This window comes from Dipodomys merriami, unplaced genomic scaffold, assembly GCF_024711535.1.
Source record: "Dipodomys merriami isolate MVZ:Mamm:240054 unplaced genomic scaffold, mDipMer1.0.p SCAF_122, whole genome shotgun sequence".
NCBI lineage: Eukaryota > Metazoa > Chordata > Mammalia > Rodentia > Heteromyidae > Dipodomys > Dipodomys merriami.
Window position 1 is genome coordinate 476,112 of NW_027202516.1, and position 17,287 is coordinate 493,398.

The following is a 17,287-nucleotide window of genomic DNA, read 5'->3' on the forward strand; positions in this document are numbered from 1 at the left end:
GTTCTTATATGAGATTAATAACACCAACTTTTGTACAGCTCTTTAAATACAACTTTGAGTAAGATCACGCTGACTAAGCTTTTAGTCTGTCCTCCTTACATTATTTTGACTTTTTCTCTCCAGCTTTTTCTTGTGCCTTTATCAGTGGAGATCACTTGGGACCCACACATTTCAATTTATATTCAAGATACTTGTTAACATTACTGATTTTGTTAATCTTATTCTCTACTCTTTCTGGTCTTTTACAATCCTTGCTAGAGTAATCTCCCAATATATTAATTGTTTATAAACATACAAAATATAGAAGGACAGGATTTTAATTTTAATACCAAATATAAACACGAAAACACTATGGCCTTCTTTTTTTTTCTGAGTAGACACGTTTTTTGTTGTTTTGGAAAGGTGATGTACAGAGGCGTGACAGTTACCTAAGTTAGGTAATCAGTAGATTTCTTTTTGAACAGCGTCACGTCTTCCCTCATTTTTTCCCTGTTTTTCCCTCCCCTACTTGTAGAAGTTGTACAGTTCATTTTTACATAGTGTCTAGTGAGGATCACTGCTGTATCTGCTCAACCTTTGTCTCACCATTTTGGTGAGACATACAGAAAAACATATAGGACAAAAAGTTGAGAAATCAAAAGAGTGACAAAGGAGCATTAAAAAGCAAAATAACAAAAGCTCTTATGTTTCCATTTCTCAGAATTCATTGCAATAAGCATCATTTTATATGATCATATGCACAAAATTATCGAGCCTTTGTGGTCCTGTCCTAAGATGATCCTCCTTTGATCTCGCTGTGTGAATGAATGTTTAGAGTCTAGAGTCTAATTTACCATGTCCAAATATATTTTTTGTATTTTCCCATCCAGTGTGTTTACTTGTAGATTTCTATGCACATTCTAGTTACCAAACATGAGGGAGACCATGCAACATATGTTTCTTTGGGTCTAGTACTGTACTTTTGCCCAAGTCTTTCCATTACCTTATGAAAGGTACAATATTATTCTTCTTGATAGAAACATAGAAGTCCTTGTGTATATGTCCAACATTTTCTTGACCCACTCATCCTTGGAGGGGCATCTGGGCTGATTCCATATCTTGGCTATGGTAAACAATGCTGCAATGAACAGGGTTGTGCTGGTAGGTTTAGTGTGGCCTGGTTAGTTTTATTTTGGATAAATGCTCAGAAGTGGAATCGCTGGGTCATGGGAAGCTCTATGTTTATCTTTTGAAGGACTTCCATACTGCTTTCCATACTGGTTGGACTAGTTTACATTCCCACCAAATAGTGTAATATGATTCCTTTTTGGCCACATCCCCACCAGCATCTGTTATTGTTAGTTTCGTTGATAATAGCCATTCTAACTAGGGTAAGGTGGAATCTCACTGTTGTTTTGATTTGCATTTTTTTCATGGCCAGAGACATTGAACATTGCTTCATGTGCCTATTGGCCATTCTTACTTCATCTTCAGAGAAATCTCTGTTTAAGTCTTTAGCCCTCTTGTTAATGGGGTAGCTGTTTCTTTGAGGATTTGTTTTTAGAGGATTAATTTTTTCAGCTCTAAGTATATTTTAGCTATGAGACCCTTGTCTGATGCATTGCTAGTAAAGGTCCTTTCCCATTCTGAGGGATTTCTATTTATCTTGGTAGCTATGTCCTTTATCAAACAGAAACTCTAAAGTTTGATGCAGTCCTACTTATGCAGTCTTTCTTTGATTTGTTGTGATTCTTGGCCTTCATTTCAAGGACCTTTCCAGATAATGCACTTATTGCAGTGATAAACATTTCCCCAAATATATTTGTGATTCTCAAGAAATATCTGAAGAAAATGTGTTCAATTGTTATTTATATAATTATTATTGCCCAGAAATTTTTCTTATTCAGAATGGCTAGCTCAGCTAGCTATATTCTAATGAAACTAGGAGGTTTGTTCAATAAATCTAAGGATCTGGTATTTCATTTGGTATTGTTTCTGAAATTATAATCTAGCTATTGTAGCCTTCAGTGGTTGACAATTTATTACGATTAAATTTAACAATTATTTTAACTAACTCTGAGTAATGATTGTGTTGAAGATAGCTCATGGTACAGAGCTCCTAAATCTTACATTACCTTGTGATAAGCAAATTCCCTACCTTTTAGGTATGTTCAAGACCTGATGCAGACAGAAACTTTATTCATAATCTCCATTACACCCAGAGCCCTCAACAGAAACAATATATTCAAGCATCAGAAATGTGTCCTTGAAAAGAACCTTTCCCTTTCCCATGGCATGCTGTCTGAAATGGTACATAATATTCTCCTTCATTAATGTGTGCTGTTTGGATCTCTGGAAAAGAGTACAGAGAAAGGCCCATGCTCTGTAGATTGCTACAACTTAGACGTCCACTTGAGAGAGAATAATTCAGTGTGCCATTGAGCCACATTTATGTCTATCTCTGGAAATAACCAGATGATATCGTACTGGTCTTACAGGTAAATATGGGGAATAGTGAAACATCTGTATACAGTTTAAAAATAGTTTACAAATAGTTTACAAATTACTCTTGAATGTTAATCAAAACCCAGAAAAATCTTGTGAGGTAAATACTATATTAATCTCACAATTGTGAAAACTAAGTCTTTGAAAATTTTTCCTTGAGTTTGAGCTCATTACAAAGGATGAGTTCTAATAACTCAAGCTTTTCAAGCCTTTTGTCTTATTCAGTAAATGTGAAGTCCGTGCAAAATGAGTGGAATTGTTTGGCTAAAAATAACTTCTTTCACAGGAAGAAGAACTAAGAAAGAGTGGAGAAGCCAAATATGCCCACTTGAGTGACGAACTTCACGTATTGATTGAAGTGTTTGCTCCTCCTGGGGAGGCTTACTCACGGATGAGTCACGCACTGGAGGAGATTAAGAAATTCCTGGTTCCGGTAAGAGTTTTTCATTTCTTACAAAGATGTTTCTCATCAGCTTCTATTTTAAAATGTGCCTTTGATCTTCACGGACTTTTTAGAAGGAATCTCATATTGCAAGCTAATTGTCTTTTGAGAGGTTTGGTACAAAGCTAGAATAATGATTCTAAAAGTGCTTCTTTTAGAATTTGGGTGTGTCATAGACGCTAGTCTAACTCTAGCACATGGCATGCTATGCACCAGCTAACAGTAAGGAAGAAAAAGCCAAAACATATAAGTGCCAATATACAAGTGCCAATGTTCAATTGAGGTTATACACCTTGTCTGGATCCTAATCACTTGACACATGTTGTCAGCAACTTACAATCAGTAGAGAAAGCACTTGCAGGTAGAGGGGAAGGGGAAGTAATTAGGTTTGTAGTAGTTACTAAAAGTAATGATAATATTTTAAACCATTTAAAATATATCAAATGTCATTCATTTATGTCACAGTATGCCAGGTGTTGCTAGGTTATTATAAAATGTATTATAGAAAAATTAGTAATAGAGTCAGACATTTGTTAGTCAAGCAAAAATTAGGGGGAAAAAACCTCACTGCACTGTAGGAGAACAATAGAGGATATTCATGTGTAAGGAAAGAAATTCAGTTTCAAATTGAATATTCACTATTTTTTTAAGAAACAGGAAGTAGAATGATATTTCCTAAAGGTTGACAATTTGGCATTCTATAGAGGTGCTGTTCAAATAGAAATCTTGGCAGTAGACTTAGGGGTAGGAATAAGGAAAGGAGAATGGAAGGCTCTTCTGCAGTGTATGAAAAGCTAAGATTAATTGATACAATGAGGAAATGTAAGAAATGTAGGTGGCTGAATGAAGTAATAAACTCAGAGGACATGGTGGATAAGATCCATCGATGGGGCAGTGATTGTAAGGGTGAAACAAAGATCACCAGAGAATTTGCAGAACGTAAAAGCATCAGTGTCTAGTCATGGTATCTGTCTGTGTCATTTCCAAATGTAAATTTGATGAAGACAAGTTTCAGGATAAACTTGTGTGCCTTAGTTCTCCATCACATGGCATTTCAGAGCAGGCTGCTTTCTGGTCCCCTTGTGAAACTCCTTGACGAGACCCTGTGGCTGTGAAGAACATAACATTCTGTCCTTCCTTTTGCTTTGAAATTAAATGCCTGGTGCTGTGTGGTGTAAAGAGCTTTTCGTGATAATGTAGCACAGAATCAGGCGAGGATTGGCTTATGGCTTTACCTCTTTCATACCTGTAAAGAAGTCTTCACATTGTCAGAACTCAGGCTTATTTATCCTGTAAATGAAGATAATTACAATTGATTGACCTCTATACACTTTTTGTGGAAATTAAATAGGGGAATGCTCCAAGCATTATAAGTATTATAAAGCAGTATAAAACACTATATAAATAGGACTTTTAAGCCTACTGTATTGTTACAGGACATACAAACATCTAGGAATGACTTCCTGTATAACACTTTTATGTTAGACCAAGTAGTATTTCATTGCTTCTTACATGTTAGACGTAGACTGTGGGCTGGGCTAACGTAACTTTATTACAAATGGCATTAATGTGTCTCACTCTTCTCCTGTCTTAGACTTGTAACACTTTCATTTGCAACTTCTCCATGGAACATGTGTGTGAGAGACTTCCCTTGGCCAACACTGAACCTTCATCACTCAGGCATCACATTTGGTGTGATGTTTGGTTGGCTGACTAATGGCATGGCCGTTGCCCTGACAGAACAGGACAGTCATGCTGGATGCCTCATTCAAGGATCAACACCCCCAATAAACAGACCCTGGTGAATTCCAGTGCTCCCAAATAAAGACATATATGTAAACAAACCCTGATGAACTGGGGCATCCCCAAATAAAAATGTATCATATAAACCACATCCTGACGAAGAATAGCAACCTTACCTTGGCTAGTGTCACCCAACATGCTAGGGCCAGTCCATCCTAAAGGCCTTTGAAGATTCTTCTCCAAAATATTGACATGGCGATTTCCTTACAATTCTGGCATCAGGTTGGATGTCAGCTATACAGGAATTTTTTCTCAAACCACAATCATAAATACCTTTACGAACTACCTTCTGTCAAACAGTCTTGTTAAAAATTGTTCCTAGCGGCTGGGAAGTTGGCTCAGTGGTAGAGCGCTTGCCTTGCATGCATGAGACTCTGGGTTCGATTCCTCAGCAGCACATAAACAGAAAAGGCCAGAAGTGGCACTGTGGCTCAAGCGGTAGAGCGCTCGCCTTGAGCTGAAGAGCTGAGGGACAGCGTCCAGGCCCAGAGTTCAGGTCCACAACCGGCAAAAAAAAAAAAAAATTGTTCCTAGTAATACTGGGTACTAATATTTCAGTTCATTGTCCATCAGTCTCTGTAACCTTCTTCACCTCTTTCTTTCATGGGTCTTACCAATTTTAATACACTAAAAGTATACCTAGAAGCTAAGTAGACAGATGAATAGATCATTTATATCAATGTAAAAGTGGTTTGTGTGTGTGTGTGTGTGAGAGAGAGAGAGAGAGAGAGAGAAAGAGAGAGAGAGAGAGAGAGAGAGAATGTGTGTGTGTTTATGTCCTTAAGTATTCTCACATAAAGACTTTAAATCAATCTGAAACACAAAAAGTGTGGATCACCCATGTTATTTCTGTCCTTTTTTAGATTTGAATATGTCTGATAATTTCAAGTCTGAGAAATTGGAATCCCCTGCAGTAAATACACCAATAGTTTGACTAAGGAAGAAAATGAAACAACTCAAGGATATTCTTGTTTTCTGTTTTTCAAAGACTATAATCCTAGCTCTGAAATTGGAAAACAACACTGATTACCTTGAGTTGCTGAATCAAATATGGGAGTAAGTGGAAGTGAGGAAACAGAAAAGGAATGCAAGTGTTTTTAGTCTAGGAGGTGGGAGAAAGCTAGATGTTTCTGTTGGAACTGTTACATAAAGTTTTGGAACAAGACAACTATTTTGTGTTTATAATCTGATGCCAACTAGGCATTTTGGTGAGTGGCTAGAAGACTTGCTTTCTTGTAGTCACAAGTCTGAGGAGGAGGTACATTGTTCACTATAGAGGAAGGAATGGCATAAGCAACACTGCAGAGCCAGCTAAATAGTAGCCCAGGACCATGGCATACTGAAGCAGGCCTTACTGGAACCTGGGGCTTACTCACAGTGACATGAGTACTCCATGTTAGGGAAGAGAAGAACAGAATCCTCATATCCAATTAGATATCTATAATCAACATCAAAATGACATACGCCAGATTTGGAAAAAAATACAGGCAAAATAACATTTTCATATTTACATTTGGTATTTACTTTTGGCCATTTGAGTTTCTATCCTGTTTAAAAATGAGTATGATTGGTAATTACCATAGAATAATAAGTTAGTCTTGTCAATATGCTGATACTACATAGTGCATTTCAATGTATGGTATTAAAAATCTTGTGCTATGTAAAAATTTCTATTACAGTTTATATCCTCCCCTATTATTCTTAGTTACACTTCCTTTATCAAATGGTATGGAAAAAATAAGAGAAGAAAGGTTAAATAATCATAATCTAATTGAAATTTATACTATTTAAGAGTATATCCAGATCCACCACGTCAGAATACGAAGTATTTAATTAGCTTAAAGGAAATCAAGAATATCTATAGTTTGTCTTATTGCTTCTAATGTGAATTATGAATAATTTAAGTTCTCGTTAAAGTAAATACATATCATGATGGATCGTTTAAAGTTTCTTCATGTCAACAAGATACTCATCTCCACATGACCCAAACAAATAACGTAGCATTAGCATGTGAATTGTTGGAGTATGGTATTGATAATTGTGCCATTTTTTGATTTGTCAATCATCAGATGACGGTAACAATGTGTTTACATAAAGAAAATGGACACATAGAGCATTTCTATTTAATGACAGCTGTGATGTTTAGAATGTTGCTATGTCCCATGCAGATGGTCCACTTTCTTGACTGTTTTTTTTTTCTGAAGTTGAGAATTTCTTTTAGCAGCTGCTTAATGGTATATCAGTTACTGTCTTAGTATGATTAGTAGGATTTTTAAATTTTTTTTTTTAATTTTTTTATTGTAAAGATTCTATACAGAGGGATTTTTAAATTTTTAAGGCATTCTGTCTGACTTCTTTCAGACACATCTCTCGTCTGGGACTTCATCTTTGTTTAAGTGAAAGTAAACTTTCGACTCATGGCTCTAATAAATTTATCCAATCTCTCTAGTCTTTTTAATTACCCAGGGCTCAGTGTAGAGATATAAAACAACATTTCTCCTTTACTGTTTTGTCCTCATTTCTAATCTTATTTAAGAATTTGAGAAACTTTAGAAAGATAATTTATAAGAAAGGGTAGGCATTGCAGTTGGAAGGAAATTCTCTAAAAGTGGAAAAAGGACTTCCGTAAGTAAAAGGTGTGTTATAACTCTCCTTTTAAACCTATGAATGGAATAGAGACATGGGTTTTTGTCAGCTAGAAATCATCCTTTTATCCTACAAGCATCTTGTATTGTTAGTGCCTTGAATTTGTTGGAAGTTGCATCCCTTTATAATACAAAGGCAATAATTCCTTCCACAGAACTTAAATATCCGAACCAAAATATAGCAAACACATATCATCCCTATGAAAATGACATTATCAGCCTATGATATATAGGAAAAGATAATCTTGCTTCCCAAAATCTCATTGTTTGAATAATTTGGCATCCCAACTAACCATCTTTCCTTTTTGTTGGTCATGGGCCAACTCTGGGCCTGGGTGCTGTCCCTCAGCTCTTAAGCTCAAGGCTGGTGCTCTACCACTTGAGCCACAGTGCCACTTCTGGCTTTTTCTTATGTGGTGCTGAGGAATCAAATCCAGGGCCTCATGGATGTTAGACAAGTACTCCACCACTGAGCCACCTTCCCAGCCCCTAACCCTCTATGTAAAAGTTCCCTTGGTCCTGGGCTTTGGACATAACCTTGCAATGTATGATTTCCTGAGATGAGAGACAGCCCCTGGCAGAGTGTAGCCCTGATGTTGAGATGCAGTGGGGCTGGGGGACGCTTACAGGAGAGCTCAAGATCAGGGTCATAAAGCCAGGTGGGCCACGTTTACAACTGTTTTCTGAGAAAAGTCCAAAGTGTCCATAATTACCACCTCATAGCTAACTGATCAAGATTAGAGGTCATATATCTTTCTTTTAAGGCTTCGGAAGTCCCCTTATTTTCTTACTAATATCTGTCATCACTACCACTTCTGTAAGCTGGTGGTGACCAGAGTTAACTTTGTGCCACTCAGTATAAAGACCCATAATTTGATGTAACCATGAAGTTTCAAAGTATATGTTTCTACTTTTGATTGGCAGCACTGTAGACTTTCTTTTTAGATCCTACCAGAGATTGTGAACTCAGTCACTTAGTTTCCTGATCTAAACTTAGTTGTGAGATCTAATTCTTTTTTTTTAATAACATTTTTATTGTAAAGATACTGTACAGAAGGGTTATAGTTACATGAGTAAGGTAATGAGTGCATTTCCTGTGGAGCACTGTTAACCTCCTCCATTGTTTTTCCTCTACCATCCCTTCCCTCCCCACCTCTCCAACCACCCCTGCCCAAAGTTGTCAAGTTCGTTTTCAACATAGTGTGTTGTACATCTCATTGTTTCAATGGGTCATCCTGTGTCCTTATTTCAGCATTTTGTCATTTCCCTTTCCCTCTCCAAATTATAAAAATGTATATACAAGATGCAGGGCACCGGAGTCAAATACAGTGACAACAGGGGTTATACCATGGGGGAGGAACATACAAGAGATCTAATTCTTATTGAAATTGCCTGTAAGATATACTTGCTTTTATAGTCTGAATGAATTCATGAATTACATTTTCTGGAGTATTTCTTGTGGAACAAGACACTCGGAGGGTATTTGTGAAGAAGAAACACACCACACACGCACGCACGCACGCACGCACACACAGAGCCTCGCTGTGCTCTACAAGATCCTGAAGGCTTTGTATGATTTTCCTGTCCCCAGATTGCTCTCTGGTCTTCTGTCCTGTGACTTTCTCCTCTGCTCCATTCTCCCTAACATCCTCATGTCACTTGGCGCAATGACGGCTCTCCTCCCTCCTTCGGCCTTTAACAGGTCTTTCCTCGTCTTAGGGAGGCTCCTTTACCCTGTCACTTTCTTCAACTTTTCCAAATCTTTGTTCTTGGGATCTTTTTTTTTTCTAATGTGCCCTTCCACAAACCTGCTCCCCAAGCACTCCTAGTTCCAGTTTACATTTAAAGTACTTAACACTTTGAAAATTACCTTAAAATATGCTCTATTGCTCTTTGTGTGTCTTGCCCTAGTAGAATGGCTGTGATCGCTGTGTACTTTAGTCACTGACAGTAATAATAAGGAACATGCCTGCCCACAGCAAGCACTCAGTAAAAATGCCAGGTGAGTCCGTGAGAATCAGTCAGCAAGTGCTTGTTGGTTAGTGGGTCGTTGCATGGAAGTTTGCTGTAGGACGTCACTCCCGACAAGCAGTGCTCACCCTCTCAGGAACTTAGGGCAAGTTCCTCTCCCCACCCATGGAAGTGTGTCCGCTTCCAGGTTGTGGTCTGTGAGCACAGGCCAGGGAGCCGGAAGGAGGTTGTCACCACTACAGCAGTGTACAACACACTGCAGTAGGGGCACCTTCCAGAACCCATGTGGATACTCTTCACTTTCCAAGAATTTCAAGTACCTTCTCTCTGCATTTGGCAGAAGAAACATTTTAGAGTGTGTTTATTTCATCTTATCCTGGTCCATCTCTCAAAGATTTCTTCTGTTATTCTCTCTTAAGACTTTTGGCTCAAAATTTTCTTTCCAGTCTACATTTTTCTCAAAAATATGTTTTTAAAGAAGGAAGAAGATTGTTCATTTTATAGGAGAAATTTCTTAAATGCTCAGAATAATTTATCTGTAAGAGACTTTTTATGGAGACATATTGCTTCAGGTTGAAATGTTATGATCTTAGGAGCTTTTTTATTTAACACATCTATTTAACATAATACTTTTATTATTCAGAAATTCAATGTTTCTTTTGTTTCTGAATTACTCTTCTTGATTCCAGTATTGAGGAGAATATCAAACTGTTTATAATATGACTGTTGGCAATTGGTTTCTCAAGTATAAACATTCTACACTCCTATTGGATGAAATTTTCCAATGTTGCTTCACAAGTCTAAATTAGAAAGGCATTTTAATATTCACCTTCCAATTGTCCCCAAAACCAATGTGAGGGGCATAATGCTTACATTCTTTTTACTGTCATGTTTAAACTGCTAAACTTTAACAGTTTTGTGGCAAAGAACAAAACCATTTTTTGACTTTTGTAGTGACTCTAATACATTAACTTTTTCCTAATGTTAACTGTCTTCTTCCTATTTTTCCTTGCACTTGACATTCTATTGCATTTGATATTTTCTTTCTTAGTTCTATCATATAATTAAGAACAGCGGAAGCATAAGAAACTAGATTGTATAATCTCATGAATCCTTTAATTGACTTTCCTATTAACTTTTCCAATTTCCCTGCAGAAATTGTTTCTGTCGATATATTAATTTCATGTGAGGCAAATGACAAGAAGTAAAAGGATTCCAGCAGATGGTTGCCACAAAGCACACACTACATTTCAGAATTTGTCTACAAAACCCTGCAGCTTGTCCGTGTGCGGGGATCATTTTACTGCCTGTTAATGCCAAAAGAAATCTGGCTGAAATGTGTTTTTCCATTTAATTTATTCTTTGACTTTATTAACAGCTACCAGACTTAATTTACTTGTGTCTGATGTATCCATAAAATTTAAATTCAAGACATTTTCACAAGTCAGTGTCTCCTATTTGCATTCACTGAAATTTTATGACATCGAAGATTAAATCCTTAAGGAACTGTTGATAGATTAAATCTTTAAGGAACCACTGATAGCTTTAAATGTAGCTCTCGGTATTCTTCTGAATATTCAGCCTGTAGGTAAAAATTGTGGGGGACTCTGCTCTTCTATTTTTAACCTAAATACTTTTTAATTTTTCTTTTTTACTGTTGTAATAGAGGTGCTGCACAGAGGGGTTGCAGTTTCACAAATCAGGTAATGAGTACACTTCTTTTTGGACAGTGTCACCCCTTCCTTCACTCTACCAGTTTTTCCTCTCATCCCTACCCACAAGTTGTGTAGTTCATTTCCAGCATAGTGTCGAGTGAATACCACTGCTGCATCTACATTGCATTCTTGCTGTCTGTGAAGTACAGAGCAGGGTTTTCTGATAATTGAGAAGGCGGTAGAGTTGAAGATGTGAAATAAAAAAGTTTAGTTTGTTTGAGACTAGGCAAACCCCAAAACTTGTGAAGGACCTAATGTTGGAGCACTGTCAGTCATGGTTCTGGTGACCCATTGGTTTTAGGGTGCATTGTTCTTGTTCCATTAGCTGCCATGGCTAAATAGGCAGGGGTGCCGATGGGCAGAGATTTGATAAATCCAGAGGTAGGCTTATATCAGGCTGATTGGATATAAAAACAAGACAAGGATTGAAGACATTGTCTAGGTCATAATTTCAATGATAGATTGTAGGTCCAAAGATCAATGGGGCAGAGAATGAAAGTAGAAGATAAGAAGGGTCAATGAAAAGCAGATGTTGGTGGACAGCATACTAGCAAGCGTAGTGGAAGTCAAAGTACTTAAGACAATGTTGGAACGGTGCTATACATAAAGATCATGATGTTTACATGGAAATTTTGGAGGAGGAGCAATGAAAGGAAATACAAGGTTAAAGAATGAATGAATCGGGCTGGGAAGATGGCTCAGTGATAGAGTGCTTGCCTTGCATGCATGAGGCCCTAGGTTCGATCCCTCAGCACCACATAAAAGCCAGAAGTGGCACTGTGGCTCAAGTGGTAGAGCGCTTGCCTTGAGCTCAAGAGCTGAGAGACAGCACCCAGTTCAGGCCCCACAACCAGAAAAAAAAAAAAAGAATGAATGAGTCACTAGAGCAGAAGAGGTATAAATATATATGCTAGCAAGAGCTAGGAAAATGGATCTGGTAATGAATGACCTGTTAAAATAAAGCAGATTGTACTGTTACAGATGCCTTGAGCCAGGACTAAGGGTGTAAATGGCCTTGCGCATTTCTCTTCCCAAACAGGAAAGTAATGATTTGGAACATCGTTGAGGTAGAGAAAGCTGGCTCCTCCCTGTGACACTGACGTGAAAGGTGTACAGACAGAGTCTACACCAGTGTGTCACAGAATATAGCCTTCATCTAAGAAAATAACAGCCGATTCAGACTAGAGGGCTGGTTGTGCATTCCAGCACCTGGTGCCTGGCTGCTCACTGTTAGTCGCTGTCCTGAGTGGCAGCCTGAAGTAGTAACACATTGGTGAGTTGAAGGTGTTCGGGGTAGCCAAATAATAACTGCATAACTATGATCCAGAAACTCAGGGAGCAAATTGTGGACATGCTGCTTTGATTCCAGCTTTGTCAGTCAATTCTAAGTTTTTTGTTTGTTTATTTACTTCCTTGTGGTGCTGGGGATTGAACCCTGTGCCTAGCACATGCCAAGGAAGTACCATCATTGAGCTATAGCATCAGCCCTCAATGATGCTTATGTTTTCATCTAATGATGCCATCTCTGTGTATGACTTGACAGTACATAGCAAATGTCAATAACGGAATCAGAATTGCACACACTAGAAACTAGCATTCTGTGCTTTAAATATGTAATAACATGAGTTAAGCCATGAAATTTACAGACAGTCGCCTTGTTCCTTTGTATAATACAGGCAAAATGAGCAGTTCTGAACCTCAGCTTTATCATCTGCAATTGGATATGAAGTTAATTATAATGTGGAACTCATGAGATCTGCAGTGTTGAGTTTGCAATTGGTGCTTAAAAGTGTTCAATAAATGCTCACCATTGTTTACGAACGTTATCACTCTTCTCTCTTTACACGCACACATCACACGCAAGCCTGGTTACCTGGAGGTGCACAGGCAGTCTGGCATACACCTCTGTCCCCCGGCTAAAGCCAGTGCTCAGGACAGCAGCAGGAGCTTCTGGAAACAGTGCTGGCTGGTGGCACCCAAGGCAGGCCTGCAGGGCCCCACCCTTCCCCAGCCAGGCCGTGGTTCTGAACAGCACTGTCGTGATGTTGTTCACTTGTGGTGTTTCTGTCACTCTCTGTTTCCTATGGGACCATTGTTTTCAGTCCAGAAACTCATCACAGGCCTTCTTTAAGTGTTCATGGTGAGTTTTCCTTCAGTTAGTTGCAGAATTAACCATGATTTTTTTGCTTGTGTTCAGAGAGATGAACTGTAGAACAGAGCAGAAATAGTGAGTTTATCTTCACCTCTGGGCCACCTATGCCTCAGGCCTCCACAGGGGAGGTGTGCCTGGTGTGTCTCCATTCATCTTCACACCTACACACATCTGTGGCACTTGCTGATTATCAGTCACCTAAACGGTTCCTACATCTGGTAATTGTGATGAGACACAAGTGAGATTTTTGTTGGTAGAGCACTTCCAAGCACATGGCATATTTACGCTTACATTTGCATAAAAACACAGAATAACAGCTGTGCAAAAGAAACAGAAAGGACTTTTGAGTTTTTCTCTTGTCTGCATTGACATTCAGCCTCACCACAAGGAAAACAAAGTTGCAGGAGATACCACTCACAATCCTCAGGGGCCGCCTTGTCTTACACACCCTGTGACAAAGAATTGTTCTCCCCAGAGGACAATAAGCTAAGATTCAGCATAGTTGAAATAAATACATCAAGGTAAGGAAATGACATAGAAAATAAGCACTTTGTAGCACTCAATGTGAAGTATGTTAACCCAGAATCACCTGAACAGCACTGATTTGCAAGAGAAACAGAAGGTAGTTTCATCTATATGAGAAAAAGATGTCTGCAATTTAAAAAGAGTATTGGACATCTGGAATGCTAAGTTTTCGTGAGCATTTCAACACTCTGGCGTCTTAATTCAGGAAGTTCATTTCCTAGCATCTGCCTCTGAAGGAAGCTGGTGACACCAGTGGTAATCACTGTATGATCATTACACCAAAGCAACATACTGGTTGCAGCATTTACTGCTAAATAGCAAGTCACTGAGTCCTGAAGTCGTCCTGAGGCCAGGGGGAGAGGATCAAGATGCAACGGCATTTCACAGAAAACGTCTTTTCCAGCAGTGTGTCAGCTGTCACCTCAGAAGCTTTTCAAAGACAGCTATTTCTCAACATAGAGGAGATGTTTCTGGCATACGAGAACTTTAAATCTTGCAACTACCTACCTTCCAGTTGATTCTGTTATTGAGCTTTTGTGACAATGCATAACATCCAGATTTCAGATGCAATAGAATATCATGCTTTGCTTTGGAATGTTGTGCTGATTTTCTGCTGGCTGAAGAAAAATACTAGTTAACTATAGTTAATATTTCTAATTTATATTACAAGTTTAAAACATGTAAAGAGAATAATAGATAAAATAGTGAATGTTTGCACATGAGAATTCTTACATGTCTTCTAAATTTTATGTAGACAATTTCATTTACATACAAAATCTACTTTTCTTCCAAAATAAACATACAAATAAAGTGAACTTTGATAGCAAATTTATAAGCAGATGTGAGTAAAATTCCCATCATAACCCAGCATAACCATAGCTTGAGAGGTCAAAGGAAGTTTTTAACAACCTTTTTTTTTTTTTTTTGGTCAATCGTGGGGCTTGAATTCTGGGCCTGGGTGCTGTCCCTCAGCTCTTCAGCTTAAGGCTAGTACTCTACCACTTGAGCCACCACACCACTTCCAGTTTTTTAAGTAGTTTATTGGAGAGAAGAGTCTCATAGAGTTTCCTGCCCGGGCTGGCTTTGAACCGTGATCCACAGATCTCAGCCTCCTGAGTAGCTAGGATTACAGGCGTGTGAGCCACCAGTGCCCGGCTTAACATTTTTTAAAGTGTTTTAAATATGTTTACATATATTGACCATGTCAGATAGTGTGTTCAGTGTACCTGTGAGATCACATTCAGGTTGTGTGTTTAGTGTATCTGAGAGGTCATAGTGTCAGGTTGTGTGTCCAGTGTATCTATGACATCATTTTGTTAGCTTGTGTGTCAGTGTATCTGTGAGGACACCATGTCAGTTTATGGGAAAAAATGAAGGAGGGGGTAACATTCTTCAACAAGAAATGTACTCATTACCTTAGTTATGTAACTGTAACCCCTCTGTACATCACCTTTATAATAAAATAAAAACTATAAAAAGTACATCACTATCTGGTTACAAATTCATTGGGAAGAGGTAAATGAGTCAAATGTCTATTTATGTCTAGAATAAAATGTCTAGGACATGTACCAGGAGGAGGTGTGCAATAAATGATTCATGATTAAACCCAGTGCTTGAGATATAGAAGATACACAAATAGTTCTTGTCAGCGTGGTCAAACTAGACACAGGGCTGGAAATCACACACTGCTCCCTCATAGATGCTAGATGGAAAAATCATAAACAATAACATTTCCAAATAAGAAATGAAATCTTCAAATGTGAGATGTTAAGAAGAAACATTCAGTTGTACTTAGAAGTGGAGTCACATAGCTCATGGAGATGTCTGTCAGGTACATGACTTGAAGGGTGACAGTATTGTGTGCTGCCCTTGAGTAGGCGACCAACGTGTGGATAAGGACAGTGAGGCTGTTCTGCAGGAAACTTGGCCTGTGGGAGTTGCCAGTATTTTATATAAGGAGGTACCTCATGAACAAGTGAGCCCAGGCGAGAAGCTGACCCCAGGAAGAAACTTCAGAACGCACTCTCGACGGGGCAGAGTGTAAGGGAAGCTCCAGGCACAAATCTCAAAATTTCTGCCAAACCAACTCCAATAATGCTCTATTCTCACAGCCTTCTTTACATGTTGATCCAGAACTGTCCATGCTATAGCTTCATAACTCATGGAGACACTCAGCTGTAGATTTAGAACAACAATCACATCATTGTGTTTTCCTATTTTTATGCTACAGGTGTACAGTATACAGTATTTGCATTTTTGTAAATCAGATCAACCTGTGTTTTCAAAGTGATTGATTATGAGTATAGTTACCAAATTCTGGAAGACTGAGCTCACATACTCTGCGAAAGTAATTATAAACATATCTTAGTGTCCATTTTTTCATTCTTAAAATTCAATATTACAACCTATTTTATAGGTATGTGCTGATTAAATATATAATATATACTAAATATAAATATATAATATATTCTAAAATGTCTAGCACATGATGTTAATGTTACTTATTGTGAAATTTTATTATACTACAAAATCATGAATTCCTGGATGAAAAGATTGTACTTTTATCTTTATAAGCAGTCCTGTCATTATTGACATATGATATCTAATCGTTTACATGTAGAAATTTGAGTCATTAACCCTCTGTGGCATTAATTCTGTAGCAGTGATTCTGAATCTTTCCTTTGTGAAAATACATATTGAATATATAACAGTATAAATTGGATAATGGCTAGTAAGTACTGATTTAAAACATTTTGCAGTCCACAGAACTTAATATATGTTGTGGAGTAGAATATCCTTTCAACTCTTCTGCTTTTTTAAAAATTATTTTATCACTCTTCCAACAGGTAATTTTGCAAATATTAAATATAAGCAGTTCAGTCACAGGACTGCATGTCTGGGGCACCACAGTATAAAAAGCTGCCCATTACAGTGATTACTTGGATGGCTTTATGGAAGTATGCACTGTGTTAAACCCAAGCCAATAGAAGGTCCTTGTGTTCATGCCCTTACCTGTCATGTCCCATCGCCGACCCAATGACCAGCATGGAGCTCAGGAGAATGGCTCCCTTCCAAACAAATAGGAAACGTGGCTATTGGACAGACAGAAGAAGGTCCCGTTCCTTGTTTGGCTTTATTTCAAGTGTTAATTTGTCTTGGTACCATAGTTTCTGGCTACAAAAGCCAGCTTATGTGCAGCTGCTTAATATCTGCTCTGTCTGATTCCATGTGGGCCTACTTGTTCTTTCTAAAGAACACGTCAGGTGACTCTTCTGTTCAGGACTTTCCAACGACTCCTCGTGCACAGGGGTCAGAGGAAAGGCTTCCCTGGCCTTGATGGCCCGACCAGGTTTCCCTCCCTCTCATGCGCTCCTGTCCCACCACACCCAGCCCTTTCCACGTCTCCATGTTGGCTCACCTCTTCTCTTGAGACCTTGCTACTTACCTCAGCCTCCTGGGAGTGGGCCTGCCCGGAGTTTACTTTACCATGGATGTTTTACTTTGCTTCCTTCTGAGCTAGGATACTACAAAACATGTATTAATGTCAATT

General features: G+C 38.4%; 1 protein-coding gene across 6 annotated transcripts in view; it reads left to right on the forward strand.

Moving 5' to 3' along the window:
• Positions 1-17,287, forward strand: part of Khdrbs2 (KH RNA binding domain containing, signal transduction associated 2) — a 309,495-nt gene that overhangs the window by 115,731 nt on the left and 176,477 nt on the right. For all 6 annotated transcript variants that reach the window (XR_011370892.1, XR_011370891.1, XR_011370893.1 and 3 more), the window contains exon 4: positions 2,771-2,917. Coding sequence is in view for 3 of the 6 variants with exons in the window: in XM_070017225.1 (XP_069873326.1) it covers positions 2,771-2,917 (147 nt within the window). In the remaining 3 variants the exon portion in view is untranslated. The remainder of the gene's footprint in view (positions 1-2,770; positions 2,918-17,287) is intronic.